This window comes from Ovis aries, chromosome 7 (genome assembly GCF_016772045.2).
Source record: "Ovis aries strain OAR_USU_Benz2616 breed Rambouillet chromosome 7, ARS-UI_Ramb_v3.0, whole genome shotgun sequence".
Classification (NCBI taxonomy): domain Eukaryota; kingdom Metazoa; phylum Chordata; class Mammalia; order Artiodactyla; family Bovidae; genus Ovis; species Ovis aries.
Window position 1 is genome coordinate 35,027,415 of NC_056060.1, and position 21,550 is coordinate 35,048,964.

The 21,550-nt window shown below is 41.5% G+C and overlaps 1 protein-coding gene across 5 annotated transcripts; it reads right to left on the reverse strand.

Annotated features, from left to right (window-relative positions):
- Positions 1-40: 40 nt before the first annotated feature.
- Positions 41-20,883, reverse strand: NDUFAF1 (NADH:ubiquinone oxidoreductase complex assembly factor 1). 5 transcript variants are annotated; one of them, XM_060419068.1, is made up of 5 exons: positions 20,832-20,883; positions 15,080-15,732; positions 11,679-11,864; positions 4,578-4,652; positions 41-1,874 (listed from the first exon to the last, which is right to left on the reverse strand). In XM_060419068.1, exons 2-5 carry the CDS (start codon positions 15,653-15,655, stop codon positions 1,725-1,727), a joined length of 987 nt encoding a protein of 328 aa, XP_060275051.1. In that variant the 5' UTR covers positions 15,656-15,732; positions 20,832-20,883; the 3' UTR covers positions 41-1,724. The 5 variants fall into 5 exon arrangements, with proteins under 5 accessions (XP_060275051.1, XP_004010513.3, XP_012036624.3 ...); XM_004010464.5 differs by lacking the exon at positions 20,832-20,883 and adding an exon at positions 19,875-19,961; XM_012181234.4 differs by lacking the exon at positions 20,832-20,883 and adding an exon at positions 19,868-19,961.
- Positions 20,884-21,550: the final 667 nt, after the last annotated feature.

The window sequence follows — 21,550 nt, forward strand, 5'->3', positions numbered from 1 at the left end:
ATTCTCCTAAGAAATGAAAACACATGTCAACACCAAAACGTGCAAATATTTATAGCACTTTTATTCAGTAGCCAAAAAGCAGAGAGAAATCCAACTGTCTATCAATGGATGGATTAAAGCACTAAAAAGTGAAATACTGATAATGCAACGTGGATGAACATCAAAGATGTTATGCAAAGTGAAAAGAAGCCAGACACAAACTTAACACAGAAAGTAGATCAGTGATTATGGGGCTGAGATGGGAATGAAGAGTTTAGGTGTTTTAGTCACTAAGTCGTGTCTGATTCTTGAGACCCCATGGAGTATAGCCTGCCAATGCTCCTCTGTCCATGGGATTTCCCAGGCAAAGATACTGGAGCAGGTTGCCATTTCCATCTCCAAGGGATCTTCCTGACCCAGGGATCGAACCCATGTCTCCTATGTTGCAGGCAGATGCTTTACCATCTGAGCCACCAGGGAAGCTGACAGAAATTTCCTAAAATTAGCTGCATAAAGACTGCACAATTCTGGAGGTCCAATGGTGAAGACATCGTGCTTTCACTGCTGTGGCCCCAGCTTCAACCCCTGACTGGGGAACTATGATCCTGCAAGCTGCATAGTATTCCCCCCCCCCCGAAAAATCATTGAGTTTATACACTTAAAACAGATGAACTTTGTTATGTAAATTATACCTCAATAAAGCTGATAAAGACAAATAATTACATGAAAATATTTTAGGCCAAAATGATGGAAAAGCTGTCAGCCTTGTGTATTCTTATCTTAAAATTGGCTCTCGGATACTCTGGCTATATCATATAGTTTCCCATCTCCTCTAACAGGACAAGAATTGATCAGTTTAAACTTTATCGGGGTCTTGTTTCTGGCACATGCGATCTCTGATACTTAAAATGACTGGGGAAGCGGCCAAGGATCATGCATCTTTGGAGCACAAGCAATGTAGATGTTAGGGACTGCATGTTTGTGGCCACCACTCCCTCCTAATTCATATGTTGAAAATCCTAATCCCCAATGTGACTTGGTACTTAAAGGTGCACTTGGAGGCCTTTGGGAGGTAATCAGGTCATATGGGTGGAGCCCTCATGACAGGATTAATGCTATTATATGAAGAGACCAGAACCTGTTCTCTTCATGTAGGGATATAGTAAGAAGGCAGCTGTCTACAGCCAGGAAGCACTCACCAGACACCAGGCAGGCAGGCACCTTGATACTGGACTTCCCCGACTCTAGAACTGGGAGAAATACACATGTGTTTCGTTTAAGCCACCTAGTCTACGGTGATTTGTTACAGAAGCCCAGGCAAAATAAAACAGGTATTTTTTCCCCAGTGACTTCTATAGCATCTTTATCTTAATGTTTTCTACAGCAGTCTCCTCTCCTGATAGCTAGATGAGAAAACAGAAGAAACGTATAGGGAATAGAATGGTAGAAGGCCATCAACAGTCATTTCAGAGCCTCCCTGTTTTGGGAACCACCTATTAAGTATAGGAACTATTCCTAACAGGAATCACTCTAACCCAAAACAGTTGTTTACATAGTAACTCTGCATCATTACTTACATTCTTTAAGTTAAGGTATCACTTAACTGGTTGGTTCCTCTCAGCAGCATTTACCTATGTCTTAGGGAAGACATACAGCCACTGTTTGGACACCATTTTAAAAATACTTTATTTTTGTGTCACTGTGGATTCTACTACCCTCAGCAATACAGAAATACCACATGATCACTATTTAAAAAGTCTTGGATTAAGCTCTGGAGAATTTTCATAGGCAAATTCTTCTGTGTGGGCTGGATCTGTAAATACTCCAATAAAATCTATTTCCAAGAAAAATGGACCATCCACTTTATCAGCCAGGGTGAATCCAATAGATGAGATCTAAATTTAAAACAGAGAAATTGATCAAAATCTTGTACGCTGTTGTTTTCCCTGGAGTTTTAAAATTCTGTAATTACTATAGCTTCATGTACATACTATCAGCCCTTAACATGTATACCATAGTACTCAAGTGCTGTAGAAAATTATAAGACGTACATGACTGCTTTTCTTTCCACATTCTACTTCTCTCTTTAAAACAGTGCCACTTAAAACTAATAAGTAAAAGTGGATGTCTAATGGAGGTTCCTTGAAGCTCCCCTGAACTCTGTTTTAAAGCTAAAGTAAAATGTAGGCATGACTACACTGAAATTCCTCCAAGCAGGGGTAGGATTCACAGGACAGTTCTGAGTCAGCATTTGTCTAGGTATAACAGGAGAATACTTAAGTAGGAATTTTCATCTTTCATTTCAGTTCAGTTCAGTCACTCACTCATGTACAACTCTGCGACCCCATGAATCGCAGCATGCCCGGCCTCCCTGTCCATCATCAACTCCCGGAGTTCACTCAGATTCACGTCCATCGAGTCAGTGATGCCATCCAGCCATCTCATCCTCTGTCGTCCCCTTCTCCTCCTGCCCCCAATCCCTCCCAGCATCAGAGTCTTTTCCAATGAGTCAACTCTTTGCATGAGGTGGCCAAAGTACTGGAGTTTCAGCTTCAGCATCATTCCCTCCAAAGAAATTCCAGGGCCGATCTCCAGAATGGACTGGTTGGATCTCCTTGCAGTCCAAGGGACTCTCAAGAGTCTTCTCCAACACCACAGTTCAAAAGCATCAATTCTTCGGCGCTCAGCCTTCTTCACAGTCCAACTCTCACATCCATACATGACCACTGGAAAACCATAGCCTTGACTAGACGGACCTTAGTCGGCAAAGTAATGTCTCTGCTTTTGAATATGCTATCTAGGTTGGTCATAACTTTTCTTCCAAGGAGTAAGTGTCTTTTAATTTCATGGTTACAATCACCATCTGCAGTGATTTTGGAGCCCCAAAAATAAAGTCTGACACTGTTTCCCCATCTATTTCCCATAAAGTGATGGGACCAGATGCCATGATCTTCGTTTGCTGAATGTTGAGCTTTAAGCCAACTTTTTCACTCTCCTCTTTCACTTTCATCAAGAGGCTTTTCAGTTCCTCTTTACTTTCTGCCATAAGGGTGGTGTCATCTGCATATCTGAGGTTATTGATATTTCTCCAGGCAATCTTGATTCCAGCTTGTGCTTCTTCCAGCCCAACGTTTCTCATGCTGTACCCTGCACAGAAGTTAAATAAGCAGGGTGACAATATACAGCCTTGACGTACTCCTTTTCCTATTTGGAACCAGTCTGTTGTTCCATGTCCAGCTCTAACTGTTGCTTCCTGACCTGCATACAGGTTTCTCAAGAGGCAGGTCAGGTGGTCTGATATTCCCATCTCTTTCAGAATTTTCCACAGTTTATTGTGATCCACACAGTCACAGGCTTTGGCATAGTCAATAACGCAGAAATAGATGTTTTTCTGGAACTCTCTTGCTTTTTCCATGATCCAGCGGATGTTGGCAATCTGATCTCTGGTTCCTCTGCCTTTGCTAAAACCAGCTTGAACATCAGGAAGTTCACAGTTCACGTATTGCTGAAGCCTAGCTTGGAGAATTTTGAGCATTACTTTACTGGTGTGTGAGATGAGTGCAATTGTGCGGTAGTTTGAGCATTCTTTGGCATTGCCTTTCTTTGGGATTGGAATGAAGACTGACCTTTTCCAGTCCTGTGGCCACTGCTGAATTTTCCAAATTTGCTGGCATACTGAGTGCAGCACTTTCATAGCATTATCTTTCAGGATTTGAAATAGCCCAACTGGAATTCCATCACCTCCACTAGCTTTGTTCCTAGTGATGTTTTCTAAGGCCCACTTGACTTCACATTCCAGGATGTCTGGCTCTAGGTGAGTGATCACACCATCATGATTATCTGGGTCATGAAGCTCTTTTTTGTACAGTTCTGTGTATTCTTGCCACCTCTTCTTAATATCTTCTGCTTCTGTTAGGTCCATACCATTTGTCCTTTATACAGCCCATCTTTGCATGAAATGTTCCCTTGGTATCTCTAATTTTCTTGAAGAGATCTCTAGTCTTTCCCATTCTATTGTTTTCCTCTATTTCTTTGCATTGATCACTGAGGAAGGCTTTCTTATCTCATCTTTCATTTGCCAGCCTTCAAAAATGAACTGAAATAATCCTCACAGTTCTATTTCACTAAAGGTAATAAAACAGTCTTTCCCTGATGCTGAGAAAGATTGAAGGCAGGAGGAGAAGGGGACGACAGAGGATGAGATGGTTGGATGGCATCACCAACTCAATGGACATGAGTTTGAGCAAGCTCCAGGAATTGGTGATGGACAGGGAAGCCTGGAGTACTACAGTTCATGGGGTCGCAGAGTCAGACACGACTGAGCAACTGAGCTGAACTGAATCTATATGGTCTTCCCAGGTGGCGCTAGTGGTAAGGAATTCACCTGCCAATGCAGGCGACACAAGAGACTCAGGTGTTAACGCTGCATTGGGAAGACTCCCTTGAGAAGGTAATGGCAACCCTCTCCAGCATTCTTGCCTGGGAAATCCCATGGACAGAGGAGCCTGGTGGGCTACAGACCACAGGGTCCCAAAGAGTCAGACACAACTAAGCACACACACAATACAGTTCTGAGTGAAAATACAGGAAAATGTCACCTTGTCAAGCAGAAGCTGGTACTGGGCATCCCGGATTCGTCCTTGGTTAGAGAAGAAAAATTTGGAGAAAGGAATCTGAAAGAAAAAACCATTGACTTCAAAGCTGAAATGTAAGCAACTGAGGCATTTACATAGAACTCCAATGATAAAATAATAATGCTTTAAATTTAATTCTAAAATTACCTAACATGTGACGTTACAACAAATGGCTTGTTTGGATAACAGATGGGAAAAAAATTTAATGAACTAATCTAAGTATTACAAGAAAACAATTGTAAACCTTTGCAAGCCAGAAGTCCCAAAGGAAAAAATAAAAGAGTACAACTTTCTGGTGGCAAAAATAAAAGTATCCTAAACACAAAACTTTTATAGATAACTAAGAAAAAGATCAAACAACCCAACAGAAAAATGGAGATGGGAGAAATAGGCACATCTGTATACTGTTAGGCGGACTGCAAATTAGCCCAACTCTTAGAGAACAGCTGACAGTTGTGGCACGCCGGATTCTAAGATGACCCCAGAGATGTCCAGCTTTCAGTGCACACACACCTTCTGCCAGGTATTCAGACCCTAATCTTAGTGCTGCTGTGAAGGGACTCCACAGAAGTCGGGTCCCAAATCAGCTGACCTTAACAGAGGGAAGATGATCCTCTGTAGGTGTGCAATCACTTGAGCTCATAAAAATGCCTTTTGTGAGGGTTAGAAGCATCAGAGGGATTCAAACGGGGAAGTGAGGGAGATTCTCCACTGCTGGCTTTGAAGACGGAGAAGCTCAATGGCAAGGAGTGTGGGCTGCTTACAGGACACAAGAGTGGCTTCCGGCTGACAACCAGTAAAGAAAACAACCACAGGAACTCAATCAGGCCAATAATCAGAATAAGCTTGGAAGTGGATTCTTCCCCAGAGCCTCCAAGAATACAGCCCAGCTGACACCTTGTGATATCAGCCTTAGAAGGCCCTCAACACTGAACCTGGCCATAGGCTGTCTAATCTGTGGCTTATAGAAAGTGAGCTAACAAATATGTTGTTTGAAGCTGCGAAGTCTGTGGTATTTTTAACACAGCAATAGGAAACTAACAGCAATACCTAAGAAAATTTGAAAAGCTATAACCTGACCTGCCAATTTCACTTTTAGAAATTTATATTACAGATAAACTCCAACAAACACATAAAGATGCAGCTTTTTCTAATAACAATGATGAAGAAAGGAAAAATAGAGGAATAGTTGAATAAATTATGGTGCAATCATGTAACTAAACATTATACGCCTAATTTCAAAAATGCAGTATTAACAGATCTATACCTGATGCTGTGGGAAGACGTCCACAATATATTATTAGTAAAAAGGAAGATACAGACAAAATCTACAGGGTAAACATCATTTGTGTTATAAAAAACAAAATTTTTTTGGCCATGCAGTGCAGCTTGTGGGATCTTAGCTCTCTGACCAGGGACTGAACCCGAGCCCTGGTAGTGAAAGCCAAGTCCTAACCACTGCACTGCCAGAGAGTTTCCCTAAAAAGAAATTTTTGAAATGCCTCCAAAAAAACTAATAAATTTACTGTAGCAACTGGGAACAACCCAAGTGTCTATCAATAAAGGACTATTTCAATCAACTATTGGATACCCACATACAGAAAATACCAAACAAAATAACAAAAAACGAAGAATAATTACATGTAGTGATATGGAATCTTTCCAGGATCTAAATTTTAAAAATATAAACCTGTACAAAAGGTGCATAAAGCATACTACTATTTTTACTAAAAAAAAATTAAAATGAAGTATATGTGCATATATATTTGCTTATTAAAAAGAACTGTAAACCTATGCAAGAAACTAATAAACATAGTTGCCTATAGAGGGTGGGGGGGAGGGTAGAAGGGAACTGAATGGGAGTGAGAATTATTTGTACATATATCTATATTATTTTGATTTTTGAACCAAAAAAAAGTGAATTAAAAAACAAAATGTCAGATTATTTATTACCCAAAACACTTGTTGACATAAAGTGAAAGTGAAGGTCGCTTAGTCGTGTCCAGCTTTTTGTGACCCCATGGACTATACAGTCCATGGAATTCTCCATGCCAGAATGCTGGAGTGGATAGCTTTTCCCGTCTCCAGGGGATCTTCCCAACCCAGGGATTGAACTCAGATCTCCCACCTTGCAGGTGGTTTCTTTACCAGCTGAGCCACAAGGGAAGCCCAAGAATACTGGAGTGGGTAGTCTATACCTTCTCCAGCAGATCTTCCTGACCCAGGAATCAAACCGGGGTCTCCTGCATTGCAGGCGGATTCGTTACCAACTGAGCTATGAGGGAAGCAAACAAACTCAATTCAAAGTTCATTTAATAAACCACCATTGCATAAGATCATGTTATTCAGAAAGCAAATTCAAGTGCAGTCACATCCTCATTTCACCTGCTCCCTTCATTTCTGTTAAGCAAACCTGGAAGGGACACCCCAGTTTGTCATTTTGCATCCTGGTTTAGCACTTAAACTGCCTCATTATTCCAAATGTATTCAAGGAGCATGTGTCACCTACCCCGCCCCTAGCCTTTTGTCTTTTTGTCACATAATTTGATAAGATCACTGTCCACACTAAGGGAATCTTTTAGCCTGGAAAAAAATGAAGCTAAGAAGGAGCATTAAGTCTGTACGATTTGCTTTAAAAAAAAAAAAGATAAACAATTGTTTTCTCTCTACAAATGACACTAGCATGCATAATTTTTCCATCACTTTGCTCTGTTTTCTTTCTATAATCAGTGTAAATACTTGCACATCTCACTTCTATTTACTAAGGGAGAATTATTTATGAAGAAGTAAACAGCAATTAATAACATTTAATTTTTAAAAATCTCTTCCCCAATACTTCCCTTAATAATTTAAAGAAAGGTGTTGCAAACAACTATTATTTCCAGCCAAAGACCAGAACATGTAACTTCAGGAAAGAAAGTAATAACTAATTGCTAATGATTAAATGGTAATGATACTAGAGAATAATTTGGCAATGTGCATCAAAGCTCTTAAAAATGTATGTATCATTTTTTTCTAGGTATTTTATTTCCAGGAAAAAATCTTAAAATAACTCAGGATGTTACCTCAGAGTTTGATGTAACAGAGAAAATCTCTGAATACAATCTAAATGTACAACAATAGAGGATGGATTAAATAAGTGTCTATTTATATTTGTGTAGATATTAAAACTGATATAGAAATATATTTCAACAGAAAATTGTTCATAAAATTCAGTTCAGTGAAAAATATATGTTGTAAAATAGCACTGGCACAATATTATTTTCCTAAAAAAAATGTAAATAGAAAAGTCTGAAGGTACATACTAAAATAAAAAATAGTATTTTATTTCTGGGTAATGGGAACACAAAATTATTTTCCTTTTCTGCATTTTCTAGAATTTCTATAATGAAATACTTGTTTTATTTATCCATTACTTGCATACAAGTGTTACATATATAGTAATTTTGGGATACATGTCTATATTAGTGTATAGATACATATCTGTGTGTGTGCGTACTCAGTTGCTCAGTCAGCCTCTGACTCTTTGTGATCCCATGGACTGTAGCCCACCAGGCTCCTCTGTCCATGGGTTTTCCCAGGCAGGAATACTGGAGTGGATTGCCATTTCCTCCTCCAGGGGATCCTCACAACCCAAGGATCAAACCCATCTCCTGCATTGGCAGGTGGATTCTTTACCACTGAGCCATATGGGAAGCTCAGATATGTATGTAATGCCTATTATATGCGAGGCACTGCACTGCTCTAGGTACAAGGGAAACAGCTATGAACAATACAAAGTCCCTGCTCTCAAAATTTACAGAATTTATGTTCCAGAGGAGCAGAGTAGACAATGACAATAAACTGACAACTGAATAAACAAATAATTGTACTTAATGGTTAGCTCTGCTGCTGCTACTGCTACTAAGTCGCTTCAGTCATGTCTGACTCTGTGCGACCCCATAGACGGCAGCCCACCAGGCTCCGCTGTCCCTGGGATTCTCCAGGCAAGAACACTGGAGTGGGCTGCCATTTCCTTCTCCAGTGCATCAAAGTGAAAAGTCAAAGTGAAGTCACTGAGTTGTGTCCAACTCTCAGCGACCCCATGGACTGCAGCATACCAGGCTCCTCCGTCCATGGGATTTTCCAGGCAAGAGTACTAGAGTGGGAGAAAAAAAGAACAGGATATTATTATTGTGTGAGAGGATGCAACTCTAGCTAGAGGGATCAGGAAAGGCCTCTCTGAGGTGACTTTTGGGCTGAGAAGTGATTGATAAAGAGAAAGCACATGAAGAGCATGCCCATAGGATACAGCATGAAACACAAAGGCTCTGACAGAAGTAAATCTGAGTTTGACACACACAAAAGGGGCCGTATGGAAGAGGGCAGGAGGAGGAGGAGAGACTGAAGATGAAGACCAGGTCTGCTACTATAGGCCCCAGGGTCATGGCAAAGAGTTTGGACTGTATTCTAATAAGGAGAGATCGCTGGAGGGTTTTAAGCATGTGAGTGATGTAATCTGAACTATGCTTTAGAAAGATCACTCTGGCTGTGTGTGCACAGTGGACTTTAGGAGCTAAGAGGACAAAAAAAGCTCTTGCAGTAATCCCAAGGCCTAAACTAGGGTGAGAGTGGAAGAGATAGCTAGAAATAGACATGTATTTTGGAAGGAAATGTGAAAGAAGTCGTTAACACTGGATGTGGGTTGGGGTGAAAGGAATCCAGGATGACTCTTAGGTTTAAGTATGAGCAAAATGGAGACTTTCTTTTGAATTTATAGATTAAAAACCTTCAATAGACAGAAGAAAGGAATGCACACTTGGTTTTGCCCTCATTCCCTGAATCTCCATTTATTTTCCTTCGGGTTAACATTTTTTACCTTCTAAAAGTTTCTTCTCCCTACAAAATATGACCGCCTTATAGTACGAAGAAATAAATAGAATAAAACCGTTGATAACGTAAAGTATGAAGTATTTATTCCTCTTAAGGGAACCTTTCTACTCAACTAGGGACACTAGCTAGGTACAGTTGCCTGAAGAAATGATATGGCAGGAACTTAAAAAGAATCACCTACAGTACTTGTGCACAGAGCAGAGATATGCTTATGACTCTGCATGGACCTGGCCATACCCTTATCAAAAGTATTTACTGGAGTACTTCCCTGGTAGCATGGTACATAGGAATCATCTACCAACGCAGGAGACACGGGTTCGATCCCTGGTCTGGGAAGATCCCATATGCTGTGGAACAACTAAGCCCATGCGTCACAACTACTAAGCCCGAGAGCTATAAGCACTGAACCCACACACTCTAAGGCATATGTTCCACAAGAGAAGCCACCGCAGTGAGAAGCCCACGCACTACAATGAAAAGCAGTCCTTGCTCACTGCAGCTAGGGAAAGCCCACACAACAATGAAGACTCAGTGCAACCAAACATAAATAATATTTTTTAAAAAGTATTTACTGATTAGCAAGCTATTTCAGATCCTGAAAGATGATGCTATGAAAGTGCTGCACTCAGTATGCCAGCAAATTTGGAAAACTCAGCAGTGGCCACAGGACTGGAAAAGGTCAGTCTTCATTCCAATCCCAAAGAAAGGCAATGCCAAAGAATGCTCAAACTACCGCACAACTGCACTTATCTCACATGCTAGTAAAGTAACGCTCAAAATTCTCCAAGCCAGGCTTCAGCAATACGTGAACTGTGAACTTCCTGATGTTCAAGCTGGTTTATAGAAAAGGCAGAGGAACCAGAGATCAAATTGCCAACATCCGCTGGGTCATGGAAAAAGCAAGAGTTCCAGAAAAACATCTACTTCTGCTTTATTGACTATGCCAAAGCCTTTGACTGTGTGGATCACAATAAACTGTGGAAAATTCTGAAAGAGATGGGAATACCAAACCACCTGACCTGCCTCTTGAGAAATCTGTATGCAGGTCAAGAAGCAACAGTTAGAACTGGACATAGAACAACAGACTGGTTCCAAATAGGAAAAGGAGTACGTCAAGGCTGTATATTGTCACCCTGCTTATTTAACTTCTATACAGAGTACATGATGAGAAACGCTGGACTAGAAGAAACACAAGCTGAAATCAAGATTGCCTGGAGAAATATCAATAACCTCAGATATGCAGATGACACCACCCTTATGGCAGAAAGTGAAGAGGAACTAAACAGCCTCTTGATGAAGGTGAAAGAGGAGAGTGAAAAAGCTGGCTTAAAGTTCAACATTCAGAAAACAAAGATCATGGCATCCGGTCCCATCACTTCATGGGAGATAGATGGGGAAACAGTGGAAACAGTGCCAGACTTCATTTTTTTGGGCTCCAAAATCACTGCAGATGGTGACTGCAGCCATGAAATTAAAAGATGCTTACTCCTTGGAAGAAAAGTTGTGACCAACCTAGATGGCATATTCAAAAGCAGAGATATTACTTTGCGGACTAAGGTCCATCTAGTCAAGGCTACAGTTTTTCCTGTGGTCATGTATGGATGTGAAGAGTTGGACTGTGAAGAAGGCTGAGCGCCGAAGAATTGATGTTTTTGAACTGTGGTGTTGGAGAAGACTCTTGAGAGTCCCTTGGACTGCAAGGAGATCCAACCAGTCCATTCTGAAGGAGATCAGCCCTGGGAAGGAATTCTTTGGAAGGAATGACGCTAAAGCTGAAACTCCCATACTTTGGCCACCTCATGCAAAGAGTTGACTCATTGGAAAAGACTCTGATGCTGGGAGGGACTGGGGGTAGCAGGAGAAGGGGACGACAGAGGATGAGATGGCTGGATGGCATCACTGACTCAATGGACGTGAGTCTGAGTGATCTCCGGGAGATGGTGATGGACAGGGAGGCCTGGCATGCTGCGATTCATGGGGTCGCAAAGAGTCGGACACGACTGAGCGACTGAACTGAACTGAAGCGAACATTTATATTAATGAAAGAAAAAGATCAATTATGTAAATCTTGCCTTTAGGTCCTCTTCCTTCTTTCCCTTCCCATAGTCCAAGAGGAATTAATAAGAAAACTACAATGTAACCATGACCAAAAGACCTCTTTTTCACACAAGAAAAGACTTGTGCTGTTGTTACCTTGACCTCCTGCCAGTAGGGCCCTCCACGGGTGAACATGAAGTAACTGTACATCTGATCCTTCCTCTGGATTATATCTGTGTCCTCCCTGATATTCACCATCCAAGGTCGACCATCTCCACGGACACGGAGATAGAGAGTGTTGAACTGGGACCAATCGTAAGATCTCTTCATTTCAAAAGGGCCCTAAGGTACAGAAAAGAATGTTAATTTCACCTCATTTTCCACTATTAGCAAAATGTGAGTCACCATCACCTTTTACAGCATCAAAAGGATCAACAAGCCATTTTCCTGCCTTTTTCTGCTTTCTACCACTTTATGAAGGCAGATAAATCTGATGACTCTTATTTTAGCACAAAATACGGACCTAGTTAAATGTTTCTAAGTTAATGTTGAAGGCATGATTTGCACAGGACAATGTTTACATGGGATAGACACGTGTGTCACTGAATAGAAATGAATTACTGCACGTATTTTCTTTCCCTGGGTCTAGAGAGCAATGGCTTCTGAGTGGGCCATTTTACTGAAACTGCCTCCCCTTAAATCAGAAAACTATGAAACACCTCAAGTTGTGTTTTTGTTGTTGGCCACATAGCATGAGGGACCTTAGTTCACTGACTAGGGATCGGAACCTGTGCCCCTGCAGTAGAAGCACAGAGTCCTAATTACTGGACTGCCAGGGAATTCTAGACCTCAATTTTTAAAACCAATATTATTTTAACAGCTACCATCCATTGAAAATATACATTAACCACTTGGCATGCATAATTTAATCTTCACAATAGCCCTATGAAATAGAGGAGCTATCATTGTTTTCCATTTTATAGATGAATCAACTGAGCACTCAACGCATAACTGGTAGATCCAGTGCTGTTTAACTCCAAAATCTATGTTCTTAGAAACTACCTAAATGGTCTCTCTTTGAAAGCAGAATGTAGTATTAGTTTCCAAAGGTATTTGTTACTTTAGAGCTCCTCTGATTTCAATAATACCAATGCTCAGATATGAACTCTTACTTACTAGCCAAACAATTTTAGACAAACTACAGAATCTCCCCAAGCCTGTTTCCTCATCTGTAAAAGTGAGATGGTTATACCTTACAAGATTGATGTCGGGAATAAAAGAGATAATGTATATAATTAGCACAAGAACTGGCAGGATACATTTACCAATGTTATCAACTATTTTCATTATTCCACAGGTTATCACAGAATTATTTTCTACTGTGGACTGACCAAATCCATTCTGTGGATTTTCAAGGCCTGAAATAAAATCTTCCATGCACCTTTGTTACTGCTGAAAGGACACTTTCCTTTCTTCTTCAGGATTATCTTGAGAGAGGGTCTAATACTATTCCTACCATTTGCTTTTCTACCATAACCAAGCAAACAACCAATGGTTGTGGCCACTACCAGGCACAGGAGCCTGTCCAGAGCAGCCCTGAAACAACCGCTGATCAGCAAATTTGCAAAAAGCAACAGGCTGGTGGTGAGACAAAGGAGCTGACCTAAGCAGCTTTGGAAAATGGTGTTCTGACTGGAAACCAGAAGACTAACGACAAATACTATACATAAGCATTGTATGCTAGTTGGTAAAGATGATTCTCACAGGGTTATGGGTTGTAAATTTTGAAACGGCTTTCCATGTAGGGTTGAATTAATAAGTAAATGTATGGTAAATGGTGGGAGACAGGTTTCACACCATTACAGACAGAAGTTATCAACACACAAGAGGGAGGAGGCTAGAGTAAATCATGTGGTACTGGATTAGAGTCAAAGCATCAGTATGAACTCATACTTAGCTTAGTATATATAGTTACAGATGTGTTTCCACAAGCTGATATGCAAATATATATTTCCTAGCTGTGTCCACCGAGAGGTCCTAAATATAGTGTCAAAACAGATCTTGGTTTCTAATACCATTTAAAAATAAATGAGGGCTTCTTTGAGAAATGGCTAATTCTAGGGTTGGCACTTTCACTTTCACTTTCAAGCATTGGAGAAGGAAATGGCAACCCACTCCAGTGTTTTTGCCTGGAGAATCCCAGGGATGGCAAAGCCTGGTGGGCTGCTGTCTATGGGGTCGCACAGAGTCGGACACAACTGAAATGACTTAGCAGTAGCAGCAGGGTTGGAACAGAGAAAAATACGAAATGAGCTATGGCATCTTACAGTGCCAAAAAGTGCTCAAAAAAACAAAAGGATGGTGGCAAGTCAAAGGGACAGGTATAATCTGAAAGAGCTCCCAGTGGCCAAAGCTGGAACAATTTGAAGAACAAAATAAATAACACGGTATTGGATCATAACCCAAAGTGTAAGTCCATTCTAAATGACTGAATACATAAATAAATGTGGGAGAAGAAAAAAAACCTTCCTTTGTGAAGAATTGAAATCTCAAATAATTTATGAAAATACTACCCCTTCCAGGATATAGAACTTAATCCCATACCCTACCCCACGCCTTGAATGTAGGGTACACTTAGTGACTTGTTTCCAAAGAACAGAATATGAAAAGAGGTGGGGGGTGGGGTAAGTACTTAACAATGGTACTTAACAATGGAGTAACCTAGCAAACACTACCCTGACCAGGTGACCAACATTAACACATCAGTGATGAGTCAGGTTGCTAGGATATACCCCTGATATGATGGGAAGTGTACTTCAACTCTATGTTCTCAGCTTCCCTGGTGGCTCAGAGGTTATCCTCTTCCTTCAATGCGGGAGACCTGGGTTCAATCCCTGGGTCAGGAAGATCCTCTGGAGAAGGAAATGGTAACCCACTCCAGTATTCTTGCCTGGAGAATTCCATGGACGAAGAAGCCTGGTAGGCTACTGTCCATGGGGTCGCAAAGAGTCGGACACGACTGAGCGACTTATTTTTCCTAAAATCTAGCACCTCAGTCTAACCAGGGGGTAAAAAATCAAAAAATTCCAAATTGAGGATCATTCTACAAAATAGCTGACCTCAAATCCTCAAGAAAAATAAGGAAAGACTAAGAAACTGTCACAGAAATAGTTTACTTGAAAAAAAATCCACAGGCTGGCCCTACTTCCCACTCTAAGGAACACCAAGCCATCAGAGGGTCTGTGGGCTATGTCAGAGGAGATGCAAAACTCCCCAGATTACCATTTAAATGTCTACCCTCCTCAGGGCTCCTCAAACAGAGGTATGCCTCATCCTGGCCAATAGATGTCCAGAAACATGTAGCCTCTCTTCAGGAATCGCTTTCCCCTCGTGCTTATGAAACTTTACACTTGTGCCCAGTGGTTATTTACCCCCATACACAAGATGAGACACCAGGTGTTGTCATTTACAGAAATAAAACCTGTCTGCTACAGCTCGTGCTACAATGAAGTCCACCTCAGTTCACCAGAAAACTGCAGCTCCTGAATTTCACGTACCCTTGGAATCTTGGATACCATAGCACAGTACCCACTTCGGCCACTTTCCCCATCCTGGGGCGCCTCAGAGCTCAGAGTTCCATACAGCAGCGCACTTTGGTTATTCTTGCCCATTTTCAGGAACACTTCACTTCTGCCACCAATCGCTTTATCAGAAGTTACTGTCCACTTATCCAAATCTTCTTTGCTACGGAATTGCCAGACGACCTTGGCTTGTTCCATCAAGACCTCATGCAGAGGGCGGCCTTCAGGCCCTATCCAATATTTCACAATATCATCCTTCAAACGCCTAAAATGGTCCTTCATTTCTTCTTTAATTGCTTTATCAAAACTAATTTCAGGCTTGTCCTCAGGAGAAGTTATTTCCAAAGCAACTTCTCTCTGGTGACGTTCTTCCAAACTCCCTTTAGTCTTCCTCTGAGAGGAGGCCTTGCCAGGAGCAGCCACCGGTTTCTGAAAACTACTGGAACAATAGTCTGCAAAGCGAGTCCCCCAAAATGGACAAGAAGCAACTCTTGGCTTCGGACATTTTCTGAGAATACAAGTGCCATTCAACAATTTATGAACCAAAGCCATGATAAAAAAAAAATAAAAATGTGAATTTTTCCCAGGGCTACCAGGGAAAGAAGTTTCAGCAAATAGCCCAATTCCACCTATAATAAAAGAGACAGTGAAGAGTTACTAGTGTACCAATGAATATATCATAATTTCATATTCAACACAGATCATGTACTGTGAAATTCATTAAGTTATTTTCTAATTCTATAAATATTTACTATGAGCAGAAAAAGGTTTACACTGTATATAATGTATCCCACTGCTTTGCGAAAACAGGCCAAGATGAACAGAAACACAACCTCCTTCATGGAGTTAATGATCAGCCCCCAAATAATTCAAGAGTGTGCTTCAAAAGGTAGTGTCAACTTTAAAGAAAATTTTTATGCTACATTTTAAAAGAAATAATTGGTTCCTAAAATAAAATACTCAACTAATTCACTCCAAGATTGAGGCTAACTGACATTTTAGCGCTAAGATTACAGTCTGCATGTGGAGTCAGAAGTCTGCACAGCTAGAACTGTTTATCCTCAAAGCAAAAACTCTCAAAGAAGTTGATCTTCTTTTCCTTGAAGCTGGCCTTCATTTCCTTGGGAGAAAGGCTGTGATAATACCTCCCCTACCTACCTTGAGGGATTCTTCTGTTGATCAGATGGATTGATGGCTATAATAGGGTTCTCTGATCCAGTTAAGTCTGACAAGATCCCCAAGATTCTTCACGTCTAATAAGCTACTAGTTTTGACTATCAGTCACTACTTGAGGTCCTCAAAGATAGGACCTAAACCATAGTAGCAATAATACCATTACATTTAAATGCCATTCTTAATATTTTCAAACCACCCTGACAAATATTATCTCATTTAATCCACATAAGCCTCCTATAAGGCAGTCAGGTAGATATTTCCTTTCAGAAGGAAATAGACACCAACAGGTGAAGTAACCTGCCCAAGATTACAACGCTAATCAGTATGGAAGCAAGCACTAGAACCCTGGCCTTAAATGTTCCCATTTGACACTGCTGGCTCTCTACATGTAAAACATTAGTTATATAACTTCTATGTCTATACTGAAGTAACAACTTTGCTCTTGCAAAAACATTTAATGATTCCTGGCAGGCAGTGCTCCAAGAACCAGGAAGGCAAAATAGGAAGGCTACCAATCCCCTCTCCTACTTATTCCGGCTACCCTGAAAATGAAATAAAATATGCAATGCTAATTTCATCATCTTTCTCTCACCAGAGAGGAGAGAGAAGAAACAAAAAACAAAAAATCACCCACTAGTAAGAATACAGTACTGAGAAACAAGATGGAATGCTGAGAACTTTAAAAGCTTCAAAAATGCCCCAAATCCAACAACTCAGCTCACCTGCCTCAGCTGCTTAAGAGTCTACATCAAAATGGACCCAGACCCCTCTATCTACAAAACAGGACTGGTCACCTTTCTAGACTGCCCCTCCTCCCTCACTCCCTACATCAGGTGGTTCATGACCTCATCTCTCCTAAGTCACTGCATTCCAGACGTGCACCCCTACCTCCAATCTACCCCACTACTCTCAGCATCTACAGAGGGCCTAAAACACAAAACTGATTCTTTATCTTCTCAGACTAAAATTCTTCAGAGGCTCTCATAGTCTTCAGAATAAGACTCAACTTTCTTCACAGGGTCAGTGAGACTCCTCCAGATCTAGCCTCTGCTCATCTTTCCGATATTGCCTCTAATCACACCCTACTCTGCTCTAATCACAGCGAACACCTGTGTTCCACAAACTGCCACCCAGCACTCCCTGTCTAGGCATCATGTCTTAGCAGATTGCTGTTCCTAGGCCAGAAATGCCCTCTACTGATTTCTGCTGGCTAATTTATCCTTTGAGACTCAGCTCAGACATCCGTCACCTCCTCAAAGAACCCTTAATTACTCAACTCCACCAAGACCTTTCGATGTGGTCTCACCGCATACTAGGCTTAAGCTTTCTCCCGCTACCATTTATTGCCAGTTCCCTTGTCAGTCTCCCTGCCAGACTGAAAGTGTCTTAAAGGGAGAGACCATCTTTACCGCAGTACTTTCAACTCCCAGGATGGTGCCAGACATGCGGCAGGCCTATAATATTTGTCAAACAGATAATATTTCCACATTTATCCACCAACACTACCACTAGGTCTTGGTTCAGGGTTTTAGTGATTATTCCCAGAACTATTGAAATTCCCCTAACAAAGGGCTTCTTGGGCTTCCCTGGTATTCCAGTGGTTAAGAACTCACCTTGCAATGCAAAGCACACCAGTTTGATACCTGGTCCGGGAAGATCCCAAATGCAGCAAGGCAGCTAAGCCCCTACGCCACAACTACTGAGCCCACGTGCTGCAACTACTGAAGCCCTCTTGCCTAGAGCTCATACTCTGCAACAAGAGAAGCCACCACATGAGAAGCCACCACATGAGAAGCCACCACACACCACAACAAAGAGTAGCCCTGGCTCGCCACAACTAGAGAAAGTCCACACACGGCAACGAAGACCCACCACAGCCAAAAAATGGATAAAAAAATTTTTTTAAAAAGGGGGGAGAGGCTTCTCAAACTTTAAAGTGCCTTGAATTTTATGGGAATTTTGTTAAAGTGCAGATCCTGATTTAGTGAGCACAGGATGGGGCCTGATATTCTGTATTTCTAACAAGTCCCCAGGTAATTGCTGGTGCAGAGAACACCTTTTAGGATTTAGTAAAGTCCTAACTCTTCTCTGACTCTGACCTCCTCCTTCTCTGCCAATCCAACATTTGACTGGCAACAAAGGGGATTTTTCTAAATATGATGGCCCTCCCCTTATTCAGCAATTCTGTCCAGAAATTAAAACTCCTAAAATGGTACACAAGGCCCTTCAAAATGCACCCAATTCCTTGGTCTCACTTCTCACTTTCATGGGCAATACCCTCAGCTCTTAACTACAATCATGTCTGATACACAAAAACACATCACTCAAAAATTACAAAAGTGACCAAACATTCTACTATCCTGGCTAATACAAGTGACTGCCATACCTGACCAGTCATAGCATTAGCCTCATTCTAGATACATAAGCTTCTTTCCTAATCATAGAATTACTTCCATCTCTCGACTACTTTCCCCCAAATCATATAACAGAAACCTAAGTCCAACAATAAGTCCCTTCTAACACCCTTTAAATGAGATGCCCCATGGCTTTATGTATTCTCTTCCACTATAGTAAGCCCAACTTGTTCAGCTATAAAGATGTTCCTGGTGGCTTCTGAATGGAGGGCACTGACACTGCTCTCCCTCCGTATTCTCATGAGAACCTGTGCATACATCTCACAGCCCTTACATACTATTAGAATCTTGCTTTTATCTGTCTACCTCAGTAGCCTGGCTTTAATCTTGGACTATGGCTTGAACCTAACTGATGCTCAAATGTCTGCTAAAATAAATGAACATCTTGTAAACGGTACGTTTTCACATGGACAAAAAGTAGAAGGGAACCAGGAGAAATAACCACAGTTGATCTCACGTCCTGGAATCACAGGTAATACCTCTACATATACAGAAATTTGGGAAATAAATGATAAGCCTTTAAAATGGAATCTGTACAATCATAAACACGAATTCTCATGAATACCATGCTTATGTTACACTAGTGAGTGGCAAATGAGGAGTATATACAAAAAATGCATATACACTAACATTACAAGTATAAAAATGTATGGACAAAAAAGATTTGGGGGCAAAGAAGAAAAAGACTTAGAATAGTGTGTAGGACAACGGGACTGTAAGTAATATTATTCACTATTTTTCAACCTATCAATAGTGTTACTACTTCTCTAATAATATAACTTTAATTGAAGTGTTTTGTTTCATTCTATTACCGATAAACATAAAGTCAAAATCATTAACTGGATGATCTCCAGATGAAGTTGCTGAGTTTTCCTGACAGTGTAACCTAAGCGGCTAAAAGAGAGGAGTATTAGCGAAGTTTGTGTACCCAAAGCTTACGAAATGCCAGAAACCGTTCTGAGTGCATTGATATTTTCACAACAACGATGAGAAAGGTACTATAATTATTCCAAATGCAGAGACAAACAAATGGAGGTTCCAAAATTAAATCACCCGAGGTCATACAACTAGTAAGTGGCCAGAGTTACTCTAGTAACCCCAGAATTATTCTAGTAACCCCAGAGTCCCAGTGTTTAGTCGGGGAGCGATCGTGACCGTGCCACAGCCCCCTTACCCTTCACCTGCTAGGGCCGTGTCACTCTCACAAGCTCCCGACACGCCAACTCCAAGCAGGCGCTCACTTGCCTCCCCTGCCGGCGCCTCAGAGTGACTTCCGCTCGACTCCCCGCTTTTCCAGACCGGGTACTCCACTTTTCCTGTGCGGGGGCCATCTGTTTTTCCTGTCCTGAGTAAAACCAAGCCTGATGACTCTAGAGTTCCGGTTGGGTGCAGATGGGGGAAAGAGTAATAATCTCAGAGCTCTATGAACTGAGGGGTTTTTTTGGTCGGCTATATTCCCAAAGGCTTCCCCACCCCGATCGCCAACCGCCAGATTTTTTCTGCCCTGTGTGAGAAAGTGGGGAGAATTTAGAGAAGATTTTCGCCTCTCCTTCCGGCATCCCACCTTCAGGCTGCAAACTCCATCCCGTGTCTTTCAAATAGGACCCAGATATTGCCAACATCCTTCGCACCTAAGGATCCAGGGTTCACTCGCGCTCCATCCCCACAGCCGCCCAAGAGAGGTCCACGGCCTCAGAGGATTGGTTCTGTGAATTGACCCCGCGGAATCTTTGGAGACCCACCACAAACTTGGACAGCAAACCATCCTACCCGCCCTTTCCCAATCTGGCCCCGTGGGGTCGCCCACTCTGCAGAGTTTCGATTGTATCCTGTGCACTTTCAACACCGAATCTTGATTATAATTATTCATTCACTTCTCACTTCCTCTGCCACGCTGCGAGCTCTCGGGTCCAGAAGATGTTCTTCTGTTCTCAGCACCTAGCAAAACGCCAGCAGGAATGAAGCACTCAGCCTACCTGACTTTGAATGAAAAGTAGGGCACTTAAACACGTATTCCAGGGTCCAAGACCTCGCCAAGTACAACTGCCTTTTCAAAGTTTCCTCCATCTCTCTTTTTTCACACCATCACCTCTTCCTTCTTTAAATTCTGCTTTGACTTCTCTAGCCTGTACACTTACCTGATTCTGGTTCTCCTACCTTCTTGAACCTTTTCTAGCTTCCTACTTTACTGACTCTTCTTTCTCCTCCCACAACCTTAAATGCAGGTTGTCTCCAAAACCTAGCCTTCGGCCTTCCTCTTTTCTTCTTCTCCTTTTTTTTCCCCTCTCCTTCTTCTTTTCTAGCTTATATATGAGTTATCTACAGACAGTCGGATAATTTCTTCCCCTGAACGCCAACATATATTTCCAATTTCTTGACAACAGGTTCAGCTGCAGGATATACCACTAGCATCTCAAATGTGATTTGTTGAAAACAGAAAATATCACACTTACCCATTTGAACTCTTCTCTTCCTTTCTGTTTCTGTAAATGCCCACATCCTTCTAAGCTGAAAATTCTTGGCTATCCTTGGCTTCTCTCCTTGAAACCTCTCACTGACCCTAAATCCTCTTTGTTTTGTTGCTCTCTTTTGATCTTTCACTCTTGTTTTCCAAATCCAGTGAAACCCCAATAGTTATTGCCCTATGAAATTTACATTCAGTCTGCTGATTGCCTTACTCTGAACACAATGGTTTGTCTAATTTCATTTAAAAATCACCCAGAGATAAACACAAAATTCCTTTGGCCTCCAAACATGCCACTCATCAATTCTAAGCCCTCCATAATCTCCTACTCCATCTATACTACTCATACTTATCCTCAATTTCTTATCTGTATGGTCAGGACATTCAAGATGG

Bases quoted from the DNA above. Each gene is read 5' to 3' on its own strand.
- NDUFAF1 (XM_060419068.1), bottom strand. From the start codon at position 15,655: ATGGCTTTGGTTCATAAATTGTTGAATGGCACTTGTATTCTCAGAAAA. The intron at 4,653-11,678 runs GTAACAACAGCA...TTTTTCTTTCAG, and splicing joins CCTACTGGCAGGAGGTCAAG to ATTCCTTTCTCCAAATTTTT. The intron at 1,875-4,577 runs GTGACATTTTCC...TTTTAAATTTAG, and splicing joins ACCAGCTTCTGCTTGACAAG to ATCTCATCTATTGGATTCAC.